The 22,569-nt window shown below is 39.6% G+C and overlaps 1 protein-coding gene across 1 annotated transcript; it reads right to left on the bottom strand.

The window, feature by feature from the left end:
* Positions 1–10,386: 10,386 nt before the first annotated feature.
* LOC129760856 (uncharacterized) lies at positions 10,387–10,920 on the bottom strand. Its single transcript, XM_055758536.1, has one exon. It carries the CDS (start codon positions 10,918–10,920, stop codon positions 10,387–10,389), a length of 534 nt encoding a protein of 177 aa, XP_055614511.1.
* Positions 10,921–22,569: the final 11,649 nt, after the last annotated feature.

Genomic DNA, 22,569 nt, shown 5'->3' with positions numbered 1-22,569 from the left:
AAATTAAAGTTTCAAGTTAAAAACATCAATCATTTTGAATATTTTCTTGTCCGGTCATAGACAACAATTTGGTGTCCGGTCATAGAGAAATCGCACTTTTTTTCATTTTCCTAATATTTCGTTTGAACTTCCGTTTTGTTATCTTATATCTACTGTGGTCGAAAGATAACCAATCAACGATGTCGTTCATGTGCAGTTCAAATTTTACAAGCCGAAAAAACTGACCTCAATACAAGTGCAAAGTTTAGGCGATCCTCTCCGTACTACTAGGCAAAAGCTTTAGATGCCTATCATTGGTTTACCTTTTCAGATTGGATTACGATATTTCTAACACCATATCAGGCTACCATTTACTTTATTTTCATGGCGTTAAAACATTATTAGGATATTGAGTTTTCGAAAAATCTATGTTGTCCGGACATAGGCGATGTCCGGCCATAGACGACTTCCCCCTACTATTCTTCCAATTTCCTATGGTCGCTCCTTTGATGATTTTTGAGCGTCAAAAACAGAAACTTTGAGCGCGATGAGGCATCCCTTAACAAAGTCCGATTTTGCTGAAATTTTGTCACAGGTCAGTTTTATTTGGCTCATCTTCGAAATGTGACCCATTTTGCTGCCACTCTATTGGACATATATCACTTGAAGTTTTCTTTCTGGATGCTAAATCTTAGAAATCACTAATGATCGATACTCGAAATTTTTAAATTTTCTTTATTAAAAAGATTCAAAGGTTTTAACTTTTTATTTTTTCAATTGGCTTCCACATTCATGAAAAAAAGCGTATTTACCGAAGACATAAAGGACAACATTTCAAATTTTGTAGTGGAATACAAACTACTGAACTGAACTTTTCTAAAGGCATTCCTTCCATTTAAAATTGCCTTCAGTATTATAACTTTATCATCATTGTCATCAAAAATTATGAATTTGATCAATTAAATCATAGATTAACTAAACTTTCTAAAATCCACGGAAGTGCTTAATCAACTAGTAAAGAAAATTAGCTAACACTCTTCGTACGATGCCTTCGCGACAACTGATTTCTCTAGCAATGTTGCACAGCTGCATTCCCGCCATCATCATGTGCCTGAGGTTTTGTATTTAATTACTGACACGGTTTGTTCTGTTAGAAGGTTAACGTCTTGTTGCAAGGACGCCGGTGATGGGCGACCGGATGTACAGCCCCAAGATATAGGCAAACATGCTTCTGTAATCAGAAACCATCGGTCGGTTCTAGCACGTCTGCTCACTTTTGCTCCAACCGAACCCATCATGTAACTAATTTTCAATACGCATGAAGGGGCCGAGGCGGCGCGCGTCCATCGTTGGTCGCACAACTTCTGCCAAACCAAAACTAACCTCACGACATTAGTCCAGCTGAGGAGAAATGAAATAATTTACTACTGTTTGGGACGTCCGTCGAAGCAACGCTCAAAACTAGTCAGTGGTTTCACAGGATCGGGAGGAATACATCAAAATTGAAAAACATAGGATTTGGAATTGAAAGAAATCCTCAAATTTGACTTGAACCAAATAAGGATTCTTAACTGTTGAAGATTTGTCCTTAAGACCTTCTCAAAACCTAAGTCGAAAAAGGTCGACGGTGGGTCGTAATTTTGAAATCTTGCAACGGGTTGGCAAGCTGGACCGGATGCCACCTTCCTGTAACTTTGCTCTTACAACAAATACACAAGTTTGGTGCACTTCTTGGCAACATACCGTCCATTGCGGCTGCCCTGCCCAGTTTTGGATATTAATTTGGATGAAATGGAGCGTTTAGCGGAAGCGCAAGCAAACGACGACGACGGACGATGCCAAGTCCCCGGGTCCCTTTCGGTTTCAATGTCATCTTGTGAAATATCGATGCTGCTGCTTGTGCCGGAACAACTGGTCTGCCTGGAAGTGCTGCTGCTGAATCCGTGAGAAAATGGTGGCTCCTGTCAAACATCTCGTGAGAAATAATAATATTTACCTACCACGGTGACATTGTTGGCTAGATATATTAGCGAACGAACGCTCATTTGCATCGTAAATTAACAGTGTGGACTGCATTTCGGATGGAACACGCGCAAGGAATGGTCACAAAGGACGTGAAATACGTAATTTGTACGTCTAATATTTGAATAGTTCAGCTTATGTGTAATGCATTCATTGGGGGAAAATTCAATCAAGATTTATTATAACACACAAAATTCGTAACTCTACTCAGTAGCCTTATTACAAATTAAGCAAAGTTCACATTCGGCTGAGTAAATTGAACCGAAGGGAATTGAAACCAGTTTTTCCGTTAAGTGGGTCATACATTAGATCACATTTGTACAAATGCGATGAAATTCGATAAAAATCTAGAACGATTTGTTGCGAGAACGATTTGTATCGTGCATGGCACTGCTTGAATGAGGGCGCACTCGGATTGAGTAAAATCAGTCGGGATCGAAAATGTTTTGTGCAGTCAACCCTCTGCGGCATGCTGTATGGTGCTGCCTGTACAAACTTCAGGTTATTTTCTCAGCCCAAGCAGGAGTAGAGGTGTTTTTTTTGTTTTAGTTGCTGTTTTTGCGTTTGTAGTCGTGCGAAATAGGTTTGAACAGAATCAAATATTTTGAATCGTGGAATCATCGAATTTGCATACGCCATTTGTGTAACGTACGGCGACCTTTAAATCTACTTCCAACCTCAGAACGAATTTTAAAGCTCCAAGAAGGCATTTAAGCTGTGTTGGGGCGTTTTATTTTTCAATGTTACATAGCATTTTTGTCCAAAAGACTCTGGGAACTCCAAAAAAAGGTCTACCTGTCAGTCGTGCAGCTTCCAACCTGTGCCAGAAGTCGTCTTGGCCCTAAGTTCGATCGTGGCCATTAAGTTTCTTCAGCCTGTTGTACCAGGCAAGAATCCATCTACTATTGGCTTTCCTTTTTTTGATGGATCTTTTCGTTCCAGTGTACAACGACCCGGTTTACCTGGTGATAAACGGGATTATATCAACATTTACTACCAGAACGTCGGTGGCATTAATTCCTGTGTTAGCGAATAGCTGCATGTCACTTCGAGTTCCTGTTACGACATCGTTGTCTTCTCCGAAACTTGGCACAATTGTAACCGTTTGTTACAAAATTCTTGTTGTTTTTAAATTGGTACATTGTAAAGTTTGAGTGAATGTTCATTTGTTTTATTTCTTGTTAGGTTTAAATAAAATATTGTTAGACGTAGGTTAAGTTAGGAACAGAATTTGTTAACACACTAGACAACACAACATGAAGTGGGTTGAATGCAACCGGAAAATTCTCCCAATTGCAAATGGAAGGAGATTGCATGCAACTTCGTTGGCAGAGGAAAATGGTTGCGGCGTTAACGCCTTCATACTGGCGCGATTTTGCCAAGGCACAAAGGGGGTGAGTTCAATTCAATTTGATCGCCAACGGTCATTAGTTAAACAGGCGTGAGTGTGATCAAACCGATATAGTGGACTAAGAAAGTGGTGAAAAAGTGTCACGGTGGCCATTTCGGACTACTTACAGGACACGAGTCTTATTCAGGACCTTTTTTCCTTACCATCAAAACCCTTTCTCGCTACGCAAGCCGTTTGACAAGCACCCGATCACACTCCTCGGCCTAGTGGGCCCAGTAGCCCACTACGTCTAACCCGTAAAAGATCTTCGAGATCCTCTGGTCTGCGGGCCATTAACGTAAAGGAGGATTTTCCCTCGGATCGGGGAAGACCCGATTCTAATTTCCAAGGAGGGCCCTTCTCGATTCTACCAATCAGATCAGCCTGGGTAGGTCGATTGAGTCAAAGAAGGAAGCGCCTGTGATATCCCCCCCCACTCCACGTTAGAGTCAGTACAGTCTCAGGAAAGACTGACTCTAGTAAGCCACCATTTTGTTCGGCGGTTGGACCCACGCGTCACCGCTGATCGCCAACATCGTAGCTACCACCCAGTTCAGCATCCAGCAAGCAGCAACAGAGAACCAGCAGCGAGCGCTCGCCAGTCGACAACAGCAGCAGCAGCGAGATAAGTCAAAGTTGCATTCTCCCACCCATTACACTACACAAAAATACACACTTTTCATTGAAATAGACCGGTTTTATTTTCCTTCAGTAGACTTCATTTTCTTTCAATAAATAATTTATTCCGTTACAAAACAGTTTTATATATTTTGGTGAAACAAGACAAACGAGCCTTTGCTGTACCGTTGAACGCGTAGCCCCTCCAATTACCCTGTGGTTCGCCGACTCTGAGACTAAGTCAAAGAGTCTCGTGCCACTGAGCTAGCACATTCCTAGAACACGTAAATTGTAATTATTCTGATAGTTTCAACCATTAATAGTTTCATAAACAGTTTCACAATGACAAGAGGACCATTACCAGCCAGGTTTTCAGCTCGAACTAAGTTCACAGTGCTTCGTTGTGATCGATGCCCCCAAGAATCGTGAATTCCGTCAAGTCCGTTCCTCATCACCCCGCTTTACTGCTTTCGCTCGATATTCGGTGTAATGGGTGATACGGGCAAAATTTGGTCAATATCAACTTGACGCATTTCTTTCAATTTTGCATTTAAAAAACCTGAACACCCCTCATTTTGAAGGTGTGCGTGTGTGTGTAGAATGTTGCTCCTATTTTGATTTTGAATTCACTCTTCAGTTGTCAAAATGCGTCCAAGGAACAAGAGCAGCGTATCAAAATTTTGCTTGCGCATCGCGAAAATCCGAGCTACTCACACGCAAAGCTGGCAAAATCGCTAAAAGTTGCCAAATCAACCGTTACAAATGTGATTAAAGTGTTTGGGGAACGTTTGTAGACAGCCAGGAAGTATGGATCGGGGAGAAATCGAAAACCGGAAGCCGCTGAGACGACAAAGAGAGTTGCCGGTAGTTTCAAGCGAAACCCCAACCTCTCTCTCACAGATGTCACAAATAAGCTGGGTGTATCGTCTACAACCGTGCATCGAGCCAAAAAACGAGTCGGACTATCGACTTACAAGAAGGTAGTGACTCCAAATTGCGATGATAAACAAAATACGACGGCCAAAGCGTGATCCCGGAGGCTGTACACGACGATGCTGACGAAGTTTGACTGCGTGATAATGGACGACGAAACCTACGTCAAAGCCGACTATAAGCAGCTTCCGGGACAGGAGTTTTAAACGGCAAAAGAAAGGGGAAAGGTAGCACATATTTTCAAGCACATGGAACTGTCAAAGTTCGCGAAGAAATATCTGGTTTGGCAAGCCATCTGTACCTGTGACTTGAAAAGCAGCTTTTTCGAAGCTTCCGGGTCTGCCAACCAAGAAATTTACGTGAAAGAGTGATTGAATAAACGTCTGCTGCCTTTTCTGAAGAAACACGGTTGTTCCGTACTGTTTTGGCCGGATTTGGCATCTTGCCATTACAGTAAAAAGGCCATGGATTGGTACGCCACCAAAAACGTGCAGGTGGTTCCCAAGGACAAGAACCCTCCCAACACGCCAGAGCTCCGCCCAATTGAGGAATACTGGGCTATTGTCAAGCGGAACTTAAAGAAGACCAGAAAAACTGCAAAGGACGAGCAGTAGTTCAAGGCAAACTGGCTTTTTGCGGCGAAGAAGGTGAACAAGGTAATTGAACTTGAAAAAGAAATTTAATTTTATTTTTCAAATAAACGATTTTACCGATTTACACGCGTTTTCCCTTGGCCAAATTCTGACCGTATCACCCTTTATGTGTTTTTGGCAATGACGATATCACAAACACATGTGGCTCGAGATCAAATCCTATCACTCTTGCCATGAAACGACTCATAGAAAACGGAGCATTCGGGGAATCTGGAATCTGGAAATTTCGTTCTTTCCAGCTTATGGAAAATGCAACTCATAGATCGCATGGAGTAACAATCTTTCTTGGTCTACGCGTTGATTTGCCTTGAGTCTAAACAAATTCGTAGTTTTTCGTTTGATTTCCTGACCGGAACCAACAAACTAGCCCACTGACTCTCCAATACCGAATTGGAGAGTCAGTGGGCTAGTTCGTTGGTTCCGGTCAGGAAATCAAACGGAAAACTACGAATTTGCTTAGACTCAAGGCAAATCAACGCGTAGACCATTTCGGCTTGGGAAGCCGGAGATCATCGATGCAACGATTGACGAATTGATTTTACGTCCTCCTTCAACGTGATTTCATGCTGCAACGGTGTTCTGTCGTTACCGTAAACTGACGAATGGTATTTACTAGCACCGCTTGATCTCTGGCGGATAACTCGTGTTCCGTCTCCACAGTCGCCGGCGTTGTCCTGGGCAGTTCAGGAAGTTCTAGTGCTCCTGTGTATAGGCTCTCATCTGGTTCACTCTGCTCCAAAACAGCATGAAATGCCGGGTCATTAGCATCGATCCTGCGGGCGTTGAACTCCAACTGGCTAAGACTGTTAACGTTGTGACACGACAATCTAGATCTATAATTTGGTCTCATGTTTTCGAACACGACTTCAAAAAAAAATGCGATTGCCTTTGTGGTTACGAACGCATTTTGTTCCGTCTCTCCATATCCATTTTAAAAGAAAAGAATTTTTCATTTCTCTGCAGCTTCCGCTCGTAAATTTGTTGAAAATTTCTCCGATCTTTGCATGTATGTACATATAACGAAACTTTGACCCAAATAAGAATGTATCAGCATAGCACAGGTACCAGTCATATGGTTCTTTCCTCAAGTCAGAACTCGCTGTAAGAGGACATTCTCCGCAATTCGGTCCATCATGGTCAACCTACGTACTTTGAGAAGGAAACCCAACAAACATGAAATCGTATCGAAAATGAAAACTTAAGTCGTTTAAAATGGTATTTCGAATCGCAATTTAGTAAAAACATCGTATAAAATGTCGTCTGAAGTCAGTTTATATCGGATATGATAGAAAGTCTGCCATGCTTGTAAATTTTGAATTGATTTTGTTCGCGCGCGGGCTTCAAGTGAGAAAAATATCGTCATGTTCTCTGCAACCAGCACTGCATCCAGATGACTGAAAATCAGATTGGAATTTTAGTAGGTAGTTTTACTAGACATGCCAAAAAAAAATTCTCGGAGCGAGAGAGAAAAGACAGAGAATCCAAGATTTTGAACGTGTGGCTAAACTGAGCGGCTAGCTTGAGTAAGAGAGCTTCACACGTTTTTGATGTGTCGGCTCCAAGGAAATACACCCGTCACACAAATGGGTCCCATGGCGCTGAACGTGGTAAGTAATATTGACCAATGAGAGCACTGGAAAAAATTTTCGCTGGCAACGATTTAAAGGCTATGAGAGCGAAACCTTCTGCTCTCTTGCATTCTTCCTATATGTACGAATAAGGTGTCAGATAACGCCCAATTGGTGTAGTTTTCGTCGCTTTAGAAATAAATGTAATTCATGTATGTATTTTGCCTCCACTTTGGTAGGTAAGTACTGTTTTTTCAACTTTCATACGGTCATTCTATAACGTATATAGAACGTATATCAATACAGCATAAGAATAAAGCTACAATCATGTTTACTGTGAATCCTCTTACGACCGGTTTCGTGGATCCGCATCGAACGTCATGTACCATGTTTTCATCCTTCGGTCCGCGCTCTGGATTTCCGCGTCACTGATCACGCGCTGTATCTGCCTTCTTTGCATTTCAGGAGGTTCCTCCTCAAATAACGATTCTGAAGAGTGCCTAACGTTCCGTCAACTGTTTTCGTTATTGTTACCTTCGTTCTTTCTTCAACGGTTGACTTTAGAAACTCCTATTTCTCGGCTCATTCTGGCATTCCAACAGTCCAAGCTTCTGCGGTTTTGTAAGATATCAAAATCTCCTTCTGAGTCCGATCTACTTTCCGTTTCCTGATCCATGTTTTTGAAAGCAGTGTCGCGATTCTTTCAACCTTTTTTCGGGACTTCGAGGATTACTTTTTCTGAAAGACTTCCTTGCATGCTTTAAAATTAAAAGCTGATAGAAAAATAGCAAATTGCATATTTGGATTTAGGGCAACCGTATTAATCAAAGCCTATTATTTGCCTCTTGGAAAATTTGAATTTTGTGGCCTTTTGTAGTTTTCAAGAACCTTTTGAATATAGAGTTTAGTTTTGAGAACAACAATAAACATATGATTGCATTGAAGCTGAAATTGTTTTTTTTTAATATTTCATACAAGCAAAAATATTGTTATGACATGAAGGATTTTTTTAAGAATCAAAACGAATAGTAATAAGTTAATAGACACTAAGTTTAAGATGCTTTTTGTTAATTCTGTTGACTCGTGAGTAGAAAACAGTTGTAATTTGGCAACCAGCTTATTGATGAGTTGAATTATTATTAGATGAATGAATCTTGACGTTTAAATGGTCTGAGATTGTTTAGATTCACTTCCTAAAAAAAAATCCATTTAAAAGATGAGTTAGGGATTTTTGAATTGTAAAGATTTGAGTTTCATTAATAAGGGTTTGTAAAAAAGCAATTTGAAATTTATAATAAGAACTAGCTGATCCCATACAACTCCGTTTCGCTTTAAACTTGGAATATGTCATGAACAGTTTGTATGAAAGTCAATTGCCAAGCATTTTTCAGCCGCACTTCCGAATACATTGTTAAGTAATAATCTCAAAAATATAAGACGATCACTTTTCTGACGTCTGCTACTTAATTTGTAATCATGAATCAAATGACCGTGGCGTAAACCCCCGTGTATAAATTTCGACTCGATCGTTGCATAACAACGCTATTATTGCCAAAAAAATAAACCCCTTTTGCTGACCTCTTATACAATCTTTGATATCATGTTCACGACGATTTAGATCACCGCTGGATTTAATTTTTCAGGGTTTCTTTTGTTGATTTTGTTCGGTGATGTTTTTAAAAAAAAACCCCTGGTTTTACGTTTCGGTCTACTTTATTCGACCATCCTCAGAAACTATATATATGTATTATAGATAAATGATGAATGAAAAAAATAATTAAATTACAATTTTAAAAGCCTAATTAAAATAATTATCAAAGCACAAAATTGGGAAACACTCACAAAAAGCATTTTTTCCGCCTGCTAGGGCCGTCTCTCTGCTCTAACTGGGCGTCTATCTGTTGCTGCTGCTGCTAGTTGTCGTCGGGGCGTCTTATTTTTTAAATTTGCCACGCGCTCTCGTTCATTCTCCTCTCGCAGTTTGGTCCAGAGCCCGTTGTAAGCACTGGATCATAGATGCCACACCTACCGATTTTTCGGTATTCATACCGATTTTTGAGCAAATTTTTATCCAAGAATCGGTATATACCGAATACCGATTTTTGGCAAAACATACCGATTTCATACCGATTTTTGAGAATTTTGATACAAAATGTAAAATAAATATCAGTGTAAGCAAGACTATAGAAAATATTGGGTTTCTGTTAAATTGAAGACGACCAAATTATATTATTTGGCGTTAGCTAAGTAAGAAACAGTTGAAGCTTTTATGATAAGTGCACGTTTTTCAATATTTCAATCGAAACTCTCAAATTTTAAAGGAAAGAAGCATGTTGTTTATGATAATTGAATTTTAAAAGATAAGTCTACGATTAAATTTTCCACTATCCGTTGGAATTTTGAGGTAATTTTTCCATTAAGAATGTTGGAAAACTCTCGTTTTGTATAACATACTCTATGATATTCATAATTGCGCCAAGATAGCCAGCGGGAATTAATCTAATGAGGTTGAATATGTATGAGTTCAGAAGTTCAGAATTTTGGAAACATAAACAAATTGTAAAGAACAATCTATAAGGATTACACCTATAAGGAATCATGTGTTAATCGATAACATGAAGAAATATTGTCATTGAGAATATTACAAGGAAGCTTCAAGATTTTTTTTTTATAGTGAATTCCACAAAAACTTTCAGTATGCGATTTTTTGAAATTATCAAATTACCCACAGAGCCAAAAGAGTATAAGAGCAAATGATCCATGAGTTAATAATACGGAACGATTTTCATGTTTCAAACTATATTTCGTGATTTCTTCAGATTTTTAGAAATTTATTTTCATACCTTTATATTCGGAAGAAAAATACAAATTATCTTAAAACGTATTGAAAATTGCCAAAAACGTTTTTTTCTCGACATTTGATTTTATGCACTTAACCTTTTTAGCATCAATGCAGTAATTATGAAAATCCAAAGTTTATAAAATTTTTCCAGAAATAATAACAGAGAAGAAAGAACAGTAAAAACCTTCTAAGAACTTCTAAAAACGAATAAAAATGTATAAAAACAAAAAAAAGAGCACACAAAATACTATAAGGCATTTATTATCATTGTATTAAATAGCAGACTTCAGAATTCAGAAGAAAATTTTTTTAATCACCTTAAAATACCGATTTTCATACCGATTTTTCGGATTTCCATACCGAAAAAAGATTTTTTTGGGTTCAAAAATACCGATTGAAATGTGGCATCACTGCACTGGATACTCCTTTGGTGTCGATCTGGAGATTAACTGCCTGGTTTCCCCGTAGTTTGATGTGCAGTTTCTCTGCTATCAATCGGTGGGATTTGTGGCAAATTCTCTCCAGAATTCGCGTTTTGTCAAAATAAAATTTGTGATCAGCGTCGTCTTGAAGCGCATGTTGTGCCAGGCCAGTTTGCGTATTCTTTAGGCGGATGTTGTTCTCGTGTTGTTTTGTTCTTTTCTCCAGGGTTTGAGAAGTTTGGCCAACATATTCTTTCCCACATGAACATTGAATCGAGTACACAACTTTCGTTTGTTGCATTTTGGGGATGGGATCTTTAAGTTTTGTGAATATTGTCGATTTGACTTTATCACATGGCTTAAATGCGGCGATCACATCATGCTTGCGTAGTATTTTTGCCACTCTCTCGCTCAGGCCAGGAACATATGGGATGGATGCCATCTTCGGTGGTGCTGATTCGACGACGCTGCTGGATTCGAGCGTGTTGTACATAGAGTGGGTCCTTTTTTCAATATTTGATTTACCATTGTTTGTTGTTATTATGCAGGATATTTTTCACTGAGTCGATGCTAGTGTTTTTAGTTTCGACATCCGACAATTTCAGGGCTCGATCGATTAACGCGTAAGCGGTGTTTTGTTTATGTGTGAATGGACTTTCGGAATAAAAATCCAAATATCGCCCGTCGGGTTGTTTCGTGAACCATTTTTTCTTGATTTTGTTGTTTGTCCTCGTTAGTGTCATATCAAGGAAGCGGATGGTTTGTTGTTCTTCTTTCTCAAGTGTGGATTTGAGAGTTCCGTGAGCTTTATTGAATTCGTCAAAAATCACATCAACCTCAGCTTCTTTGGCAACAACAAAACAATCATCCACATATCGTTTGTAGACAGTCAAAAAAATATTTAGCTGTTTTAAATTATCGATGCATTTTTGTTCGAGTCTCTCCATGCAGATCGAAGCAATACAACCAGATATGGAAGAGCCCATAGGTACCCCGTGTATTTGTTTGTAGAAGTTGTTGTTGTATTTGAAGAAAGAAGAATTCAAAACAACACTAAGCGCATCCTGCCTCTATCCAGCATGCGCTTAGTGTTGTTTTGAATTCTTCTGTCTTCAAATACAACAACAACTTCTACAAACAAATACACGGGGTACCTATGGGCTCTTCCATATCTGGTTGTATTGCTTCGATCTGCATGGAGAGACTCGAACAAAAATGCATCGATAATTTAAAACAGCTAAATATTTTTTTTGACTGTCTACAAACGATATGTGGATGATTGTTTTGTTGTTGCCAAAGAAGCTGAGGTTGATGTGATTTTTGACGAATTCAATAAAGCTCACGGAACTCTCAAATCCACACTTGAGAAAGAAGAACAACAAACCATCCGCTTCCTTGATATGACACTAACGAGGACAAACAACAAAATCAAGAAAAAATGGTTCACGAAACAACCCGACGGGCGATATTTGGATTTTTATTCCGAAAGTCCATTCACACATAAACAAAACACCGCTTACGCGTTAATCGATCGAGCCCTGAAATTGTCGGATGTCGAAACTAAAAACACTAGCATCGACTCAGTGAAAAATATCCTGCATAATAACAACAAAAAATGGTAAATCAAATATTGAAAAAAGGACCCACTCTATGTACAACACGCTCGAATCCAGCAGCGTCGTCGAATCAGCACCACCGAAGATGGCATCCATCCCATATGTTCCTGGCCTGAGCGAGAGAGTGGCAAAAATACTACGCAAGCATGATGTGATCGCCGCATTTAAGCCATGTGATAAAGTCAAATCGACAATATTCACAAAACTTAAAGATCCCATCCCCAAAATGCAACAAACGAATGTTGTGTACTCGATTCAATGTTCATGTGGGAAAGAATATGTTGGCCAAACTTCTCAAACCCTGGAGAAAAGAACAAAACAACACGAGAACAACATCCGCCTAAAGAATACGCAAACTGGCCTGGCACAACATGCGCTTCAAGACGACGCTGATCACAAATTTTATTTTGACAAAACGCGAATTCTGGAGAGAATTTGCCACAAATCCCACCGATTGATAGCAGAGAAACTGCACATCAAACTACGGGGAAACCAGGCAGTTAATCTCCAGATCGACACCAAAGGAGTATCCAGTGCTTACAACGGGCTCTGGACCAAACTGCGAGAGGAGAATGAACGAGAGCGCGTGGCAAATTTAAAAAATAAGACGCCCCGACGACAACTAGCAGCAGCAGCAACAGATAGACGCCCAGTTAGAGCAGAGAGACGGCCCTAGCAGGCGGAAAAAATGCTTTTTGTGAGTGTTTCCCAATTTTGTGTTTTGATAATTATTTTAATTAGGCTTTTAAAATTGTAATTAAATTATTTTTTTCATTCATCATTTACCTATAATACATATATATAGTTTCTGAGGATGGTCGAATAAAGTAGACCGAAACGTAAAACAAGCGATTTTTTTTAAAAACATCACTGAACAAAATCAACAAAAGAATCCCCGAAAAATCTTTGATATCTGAAATCGATTACCCTTCCCTCAAAACTCCCGTGTACAAATTTCCTAAGCAATCCATTGCATAATAACGTCAATATTGCCAAAAACAGTGGAAATTTAAATAATGTTGACGACGAAATCGATTGCGCGTCCCTGGAAACAACCGTATGCAAATTTTCATCTCAATCCTATGTATAATAACGACGATATTTCAAAAATATGGAAAGGTTAATATGGACGACCCCCTTTGCCGACCCCTTACACTGAATTTAATACCTGAAATCGATTTCCCGTCCCGGACAACTCTCGTGTGCCAATTTTCATCTGAATCCGTTGTATAATAACTACAATATCGCATTAACAGTGAATTGTTAATATGGACGACCTCTTTGGCCGACCCCTGACTGAATTTGGATAAGTGAAATGTATTGTTTGTCCCTTATAACTCCTATGTGCAAATTTTCATCCCAATCCAATGTATGAAAACGTCAATATCACTAAGATATTGAAAGTTAATATGGACGACCCCTTTGGACGACCCCTGACTCCGCATTCAGCATCTCGAATTGATTGCTCGTGATTCAAAACTACTATGTGCAAAGTCTCATCTCAATCTGATGTTTAATAACGCCAATATCGCAAAAACAATGAACAGTCGATATGGACGACCCCTTTTGCCGACCTCTGACCCAAAATGCAATGCCTAAAATCGATTGGCCATCTTTAAAACCCCACATGTGTAAATTTTCATCACATCCGACGAAAAATAACGTCAATATCACGAAAACAATATTTGTCTTGTATGGACGACCCCCTTCAGAAGGGGTCATACGAAAATCCGAAAACATTTTTCATCATTCCTGGTCTTAATGAACATACATGTCAAATTTCATCTCTCTAGCTCTTAAGACGGCTGAGTCTATAGAGGACAAACAAACAATCAAACAAACAAACAAACAATCCCACAGAAATTGCTTTTTATATAGAGTATGGTGGGGTAAAAGTACGACCTTAGGACTATTCTATTTGAAGAAAATTTTGCAGGTGTTTTTCCAAAAAACAAAGAACAACATTGGATTCCTTAGACTTTTATCTCTCTTCTAAAAAATTACGAAGATGATCGATCGACGCATTTGATAGCAGTATTGAAAATGCCTAACTGCTATATCGAAACGTTCTCTTACTCCACCTACGGGGCAAAAGTTCGAATGATGTGAGGTAAAAGTACGACCATTCAGAATTCCACAATTCTGCATGAAGTCAAGAGGAAAATTATTTTATATCAATCTTTGCTTACAGAAGTAACTTCTGTGTTCGTTTCTGATACGAATCCTGTACATGGGCAAACAAACTGCGCGAATTTGGAGTTCTCCACTAATTGTCCATATTCAACAGGTTTACGAAATCCAGTTCTCATCGTATTTGAGCAATTTTTCGCGCGAGCAAGTCTTTGTAAATACAAAAATATGCGGATGTTCCTAGTGAATTTTAGAAAGAAGTTAAAACTTTCCGTTCAGATTTCCTTCAGAAGACCCTGTATATCATTCATACTTTTGCCCCATTTAAAGTTCGTACTTTTGCCCCTTCAAGGTTTCTTGTTTTTTTTACGCTTTATTCATTGAGGGATTGTTATTCACAGTTTATTGTGCAAAACAGAGAAATATTTATTAAATTCTTTCTTCGCCTTTGCTAGTGGTTGCAAACAATTAATCAGACACATAAAGACTTTCATTGAAAGCCAGAATTTCGTTTGCTCAAACATGTTTGCCGTTATTTTAAAAATTACATCATTTGGGCAAAAATGCTGCTTTACCTCATTTTTCGGAGTATTCTCAAATTTTCACAATAAAAATTATGTCTGGATGAAGGTAGTCCAAATCACTATCAATCCACGCCAGAGTTTTGAATTTTATTATTCTCGGTTTGTGATAATCTCAAAACGTACTTTTACCCGACTTATACTTTTACCCCACCTTACTCTATATAGATTTGTGAAGTTCTACAGTATCGCAAAAAAAAATTTTTTGGCCTAGAATGGTATAAGTCTAAATTCCGCCGGTGGCAAACCTATAATTGGATGTAATTATTAATACTTATCGTATCATCTCTATTCGTGTGAGGGTAAGAAGATTAGATCAATTTCAGTAGAGGAGAATGGGGATACTTGATCCCTTTTTCTTTTTTTTCATCAGATCTTTTTGAGACTTTAATTTTAATCAGGTTGCTATAAGCTTTGGCAAAAATTTGAAGATAAAAAATCAATTGACTTTTTTGGCCATATTAGTTTTTATTTCATAGTTTATAAGTGTAAGACAGAAAGAATTTAAAAGTTTTTCTACTACCCTTTATTCAAGGCATACTCCCAGGCGCAATTTCCAAATTTTTAGATAACAGTACTTTTTTGAGGCCTTTTTATTAGAGAATTATTGGATGGGTGTTAATCATCGGATAAATATAAACAATTTCGTGCTAAGCCATGATCGACATCCATTCAGAAGAAAAATATATCTTTTTGGACTTGAAGGATCAAGTGATCAAGGAAAACTTTTTCCAATAAAAAATAGGAGTTAACGATTTCTTTGAAAATATGTCATTTAGAAGTTTATTCTATACTCAAATGATTGACAAATTGGAATAGATATTATTATTGAAAAGTTTTCGTGTGGGAAATATTCTTAACTGATAAAAAAAGATCTTCAATTGAAATTTTGTAAGATTTTCTATACAAAGTCTAATATTTTAAAATATGTTTTTTTTTATTTTTCGATATGAACGGTTTGTTATTTTGTTCTTTTTGACAGTTCTTTAAGAACATTGGATGTATGTAAGACATCCCAGTTTCGAGATATAGCTAAAAAATCAAGTATCCTCATTCTCCCCTACAGTAATTCCAAAATATTGCCAGAGAAACTGAAATTTTGATTGAAATATAAATTGGCGCATTTGAGGTTCGGCAATATAGACAACTTTCAAACTAAAATTTTTTTCTCGAAAACTGAAGGAAAATTCAACATAAAAATAACTCCAATATATAGAAAAGAGATGTCTGTTCATGTGATAGTTGTTTTCATACTCATATTTGATGAAATGTTTTATATAATCGGTAATTTGCTTAATAGGCACATAAAGGCTGCATTTCCTCTACTGCATTGTCTGGCTATTAATTTTTTAAGCCATCTTATGTTTCCATCTTATGTTACTCTGCTTATGTTTTACTTCTCTTCTTGAAATGTCAGCCATCATAATCATCCTCAACCCAATATGCTCAACGCATTCATGCCCAACGCTTTCCACCTGACGGAAATCCCACGCAAATGGAACAGACAAAATTGGGACACTGAGAGTAGATAGGCAGCATATATACTTATTGATAATCCTTCTACACTTCATTACCAGTTTCAATAAGGCATGAAAACAATAAGACAATTTTTGCGACAAATAAAAAACGCACCAAAACAATCGACAATCGTAAGGTACGAGCAGAAGAACACCAATAAAGTCACGAAGCTAGCAATAAAAATAACCATTTTGTGAACCTTTTTCTTGCTGCTCCGGGCTTCACCGGACAGTGCTGGAAGTTTTCCCATTCTAAGAACCTTCCCACCCCACCCGTTCCTGGAAAAGTTGAACCCAAATGGGGTCAGTACTTGATGAACCGTTTCGCAACCCGTAGCAAAACCAAGGTCCAATAATAATACACAAATGCCATTCCAATCCGTCCCGTTCACAATTCATTCGCCTCTGCCTTCAATCAACAAATCTCCTGTGAAAAGGTCACCCTTTTTGGAGGTTCTCGCTTTCGGAGAGGATTTCCCCTCTCATTACTTTGGCAATGGTTTCGCCCAGTAATGGGGTCTCGGCCCGCAACCAAATCAGAAACCATCCTCCTCCCTCCGTAAGATTCAGCAACAGGACTTCGACAAAGAAAACTCAAAGGGGTTTTCCGGGACGTGCGACACGGTTCGACTCGATTTGCAAATGTACTACAGCAGCGATTCGTACCTGCCTGTGGGCGGTTTGTGCTAGAAAAGAGACTACAAAGAGGACCCTAGGAGCTAGGAACTGAAGTATCAATCCAGCTGGACCGAAGCCGAACCATCCGAAATTGAATCACCTTTCGAAATGATGTCTTCCTAATTCTATCATCAACGATATGCCTTATTTGGCAGAAAAGGATCAATTCTGGGACACGCGAAAGTCATCCCCGCCACCCTCTTTGTCCCCGTTTGTCGAAAGGGAAATTCGAAATATGACAGGAGATCCGACGCGCGGGGAAAGCAAAACGAAGATGTTCTCAACTTGCTCAGTTTAATCGTTTTCCGTGACCCTTTTTTGTTTTTGCATCCCCCATGAGAATTGTGTGGCACCTTTCGTGCTTCGATGACCTAAGATCTTCTGGTTTCTCAATCCTTTTTCCTGCTGTTTACAACCGACAGACACATCCAGCCGGTTCCGCTGCTAGGAGCTTGGGGCTTCTTTTGGGAAATGTTTTCCCATATACCTAGTAACTACCTGGGGAGAAGGTTATATTCTACAAATAGAAGCGCAATCGAGGGTCGGTTTGTTGCAGAGATTCTCAGCCCTATGAAAAAATAGCCCGAGGCAAACGAGGCAACGAAAACAGTTTGGTTTAATTTGTTTGATGGTTCGCCAATGCATGCCAGTTAAACCAGCCATTTTGCCAACGTATGTTTAAATTTAACTTGAATTTATTTCAACCACCTAGATTTTAAAAAAACCGATTTAATACACTTAACAGTGAATTCAGGCCTTTTTAACAGATTAAAAACATATTTATTGGAAAACAATTTGAAAAGTGATGTCCAATTCTAGCAATTGCCTTTTTTAAGCCCTGAATGAAAGAATGTTTATCAACATCATTGTTTTGAAGATTCATTATTAACGAAATAATCTGAGAAATTACACGAATTTTCATTACAAACAATGGTTGAACCCAACACTATCCATACTCCATCTTAATTCAAACCACATGTAAACAGTGTGACGATAGTGATACGGAGAAAAACTTTTTCGTTCCATCCGTTGAAATATGTAAGATGTATGCCTGTATTTTTCGGAGACATATAAGCAGAAAAATTGATAAATTGAATGTCTAGTACTTGAAGAGGCTTACTATTTTAGGAAACTGCAAATTACGTTTGACACGATGAATGCCTAAAATTACAAAGAAGGCTGCCTCCAAATGCGACTGTTTTCTCTGCAATGCTCTTCAATAGGTCCCACAAAGATTCTACTCTGTTTAAATTGAATCTGGAATCTTACTATTCCGCAAAAACGGTGGTGGAATGATAAAAAGTCAAATATGTTGTTTTTGTGCCTAAGGAGGACTATTGGCAAAATTTGTTATTACTTCGACCAAATTCAAAATTTTGAGTTATTTTGAAGGTCAACCTTCAAGAAACAGCAAACGTGATCAAAAAAAGCCTTGATTTGAAAAAAGATGGCGCACGTGTTGCCCGTGAATTAAAGTCGAAAATTCAATTCATTGGACGCCACCTCAAAAACCACTTTTTAGAACATCACAAAAATTGGCATTTGTTAACATGCATATTTAATAAATTAACATCACAACAATATTTATTCACAAAACAAGGTGTTTCTTTTTTTTCGAATTCACTTCTAGTTTGAAATAAAATTGAAAATAAAGAAGAAAAAACCGTAAAAACAAATATGGGATCATTCTATAAAAATCAGAATAATGTTTTTGGCTTTCTTACAGAAAGGCATAGCGATCGGTCAGTTGAGGATATCATCAATTAAGAGTCCTAGACCCCACTTTATATATACCAATCGACTCAGCTCGACGAGTTACGAAGATGTCCGTGGATTCGTATGTTCCATTGAAACGTTCTCACTACCCTAACCAGGCTTCCGAAAAGTACAGCTTTGCTATGACAGCTTTTTTCTTGCCAAACAAACTGTCTCGGTTTTCCTTACCACTCGGTTCGCTGCTGTACCGTCGGTAACGAATCGAAACGCTTCGGCTACATCGCACACGTGCGAGAACCCTGGCTGTGCCTGAACAATCGGCCCAAAGCATGCGTTGCCGAAAATTTTGCCGTTTGTAGCGGGCTTGTGATATAGCTCAGTTGGCAAGTCTGTTGTCTCCTGAGCCGATGTCCGTGAGTTCGAGCCCAAGAGTAAACATCGAACACAGTTGTACCGGATAAGTTTTTCAATAACGATCCGCCAACTGCAACGTTGATAAAGTCGCGAATGCCATAAAGATGGTAAAACGACTATAATCGAAACAAAAAAAAAAAAAAAAAAATTTGTGCTTTAAGCTGTAGCGAACCCAACCGACAGTTCGGTTTTCATCCCTTCATGCCTCCTGGTTCGAAAATAATTTCATCCTAACTGTCGGCTGCAGGGCGTGACAGTTTTAGCAGGACTGTCGTGCCCATACCGTACCCATGCCCGATCGAATGCGCTGCTGCTCGGATCGAATAGATCGAACGAGCCATATATTCACACCAAGCAGCAGTATACGACCGAGGCCTAACGCGATGTGTGGTGCCGGTGCGGGTTAGGCGAAAAGGGGTGGGGACGGTGATTGGGGTGATCACCACCCGCAGTAGCTTCAAGCAAAAGGAAAATACGTTCGTTCGAAATCAACTCAGCCCGAGCGAATCTCGGCTACAGTCGGACGGAGTAAGTAGTACTGTCATGCGAAATTTAACGCATTGAAAACTGTCACGAAGATTTTCCCAAAACTGTCACGAAGCTTAAAAAACTTTCATACCTACGAACAAACTCTCGCATGGGGTAAAACGAGGCCTCGCTGTACATCGCTCGACCACTCCTTTTAAAACTGTCGGGGAAGAAATATTCGGGAAGCTTTCATCGAGGTGCATGTGCGACATTCGCAAGAATACTGTCGTTCGCCAGTACTTTTCGGAAGCCTGACCCTAACTCCTATTCTGGGTTTTACGATTTTGATGAATTTAGTTTCAAAAAATTGGATTTTTTCCTGTAGGTCATATTTTAAAAACAAAAAAAAACAAAATTGTCTAGAATTTTTCTATTCCATTGCAAATACCATGCTAATTTCGGCTCCAAAAAAGGTAGCCATTTGCTCAGCAACAGTAGCCAGCAATCGCTAAATTAATTACGAAGGCGATCGAAAATTTGACAAAAAGGTCATCGAACAGCCGAAAATCGATCCCACGCCATCTATCATGAAAGTTTAGGAGGCTAACCCCTTGACCACTAGTGAGCGTCGAGAAATGTGCCACTCAAACTTAAACAGTTTTAAATATTTTGATGGTAAATGAACTCCTTGAATATCAGTTCCCTAATCCTCCAAAAAACGTATTAGCCATCGCTTGTCCAGTAATAACTTGGTCACGATCGACGGCGACGAGCTGGAGATAGTCGAAGACTTTGTCTATCTCGCCCAGTAAGCGCGTCCTCTCAGAAATCGACAGAGCACGCCAAAAATTGAGAGTTGAGTCACCGAACTTAGAATAAAACGGTTAATTTCGGCGACACTTCGAGAACGCAAATATTTCCATTCGGTTTGTCCTGCCACTAATACGAATCCGTACATGCGAAATCAGTTTGAATCGTACACCCGTACGGTGTGATCACATCTTGTCCCCGTGTCCCGTGTGTCTGGAGGGCGTGTCTTAGATTATTTCGTGCCACTCACCCGAGGCACACGTGTGGTGTGTTCCTCTCTACCGATTCGATGATGCAAAATCGCCAGAGAGATCGTTACGATCACTCTGACGATTTGAGTGACCTCTCTGCCGATTCATGTTTATTGTACACAACGCTCATTCCCAGTAAACATGAATCGGCAGAGAGGTAACTCAAATCGACAGAGGGATCTCTCTAACGATTTTGCATCATCTAATCGACAGAGAGGAAAACACCATACGCGTGCCTTGGGTGAGTGCCACAAAATAATCTAAGACACGCCCTCCAGAGAAACACACGAACACAATCTGAATAGTATGTTTCCGTTCGAGACGCGTTGCCTGCCTGAGAAGTCGACTGCTACGATTGAAAGCACGCATATACAAAAGACAGGGATAAAGTACGAGCAGTTCAGATGACGTATGGCATACCGCATGAAGCGACGCTGGATAGCCTCGATTCGTTCAACCCCATTCTGGTAGAAAGGGCACCAAACAGCAGAAGCATACTCGAGGATGGAACGAACTTTACAGCAGTAAAGACTTTTCAGGCAATACACGTCTTTGAAGTTTTTGACCATGCGAAATAAGAATCCAAGGTTTCTGGATGCTTTGTCGACGATGTAGTTTGTATGAGTCCTAAACTCCAGCCGTTGATATTAGGAAATTGGTGTCGTCTTGGCTGTTTATGGTGTAAAAGACTTTCAGATCGTCGGCATATGCAAGTTTTTTGCAGTCAAGGAGCGAGAGTACGTCAATAAAATATATCAAAAAATTAGTGGTCCTAAATGACTTCCTTGAGGCACACCGGAGCAGGCAAGAAAATTATTTGAAAAGGAGTCACCAATACGAACGGATAACTTTCGACCTGTTAAGTAACTGTGGAACCAGTGCAGAGGGGATCCACAGAAACTCAGACGTTCCAGCTTCGCGATAGCGATATCGTGGTTCACCTCGTCGAATGCGGCAGAAGGTCAGTATATATGGCGTCAGTTTGGGTTAGTAGTCGTGGATCGTTTAGGCATGAACCCTTGTTGATCATTAGAAAGTTGGTGCTTGAAGAACGAATTAATGGGATCCAAGATAACCAATTCAAACAATTTGGCTATCGCACATAGAGCTAAAATTCCGCGGTAGTTGTTAACATATCTTCTTGTGAACGGGAAACATGTAGGCTTCCTTCCACAGTGAGGGAAAGATTCCAACATCCAGCGATGATTGGAAAATATGCCGAATAGGAAACAGCAAAAGTGGCATAAAACGCTTCAAAACGCTTCACGGTTGCGTGAGACAATTCGCTTATGTTATTTTATTTATTCATTTACATAGTATTCCGTCTCACGCCATAACTTGGCGAACATAATTCCTAAAATTCACTCGGTCCATGGCAACCGTTCTCCAATTCCTCGGGCACCCCACGTTCGCAAGATCACGCTCCACTTGGTCTTACCACCTCGCTCGTTGCGCCCCCGCTCGTCTTGTTCCTACCGGATTCGTAGCGAACACCTATTTTGCAGGACAGTCGTCCGGCATTCTCGCAACATGTCCCACCCAGCGTATCCGGCCAGCCTTCACCACCTTCTGGATACTGGGTTCGCCGTAGAGTCACGCGAGCTCGTGGTTCATCCTTCGCCTCCACACTCCGTTCTCCTGTACGCCGCCAAAGATGGTTCTTATCACTCGTCGCTTATGTACAGAGGTCAAATCACTTCGGCAAACAATCTACAGGGAGGCTTTGACACTCTGACAGCATACTATAAAAGTTGAAAAATTGTCATGAATGATACTAAGACTCAAACCACCCTGTTTCTGCTATCGAGGTCTTCGAAACATATTCGTGCTGACAACGTCAAAATTAGAGATGTACGAACGGCCGAATACCGAATATTGACCTTTTCAACTATTCGGCCAAACGAATATTCGGCCGAATATTCGGTCGAATATTCTGTTTAGTTTTCTATAGAAATACAAAA

The sequence above is a fragment of the Uranotaenia lowii genome, chromosome 1 (genome assembly GCF_029784155.1).
Source record: "Uranotaenia lowii strain MFRU-FL chromosome 1, ASM2978415v1, whole genome shotgun sequence".
NCBI lineage: Eukaryota > Metazoa > Arthropoda > Insecta > Diptera > Culicidae > Uranotaenia > Uranotaenia lowii.
This window is presented reverse-complemented; position numbering and strand designations above follow the sequence as displayed.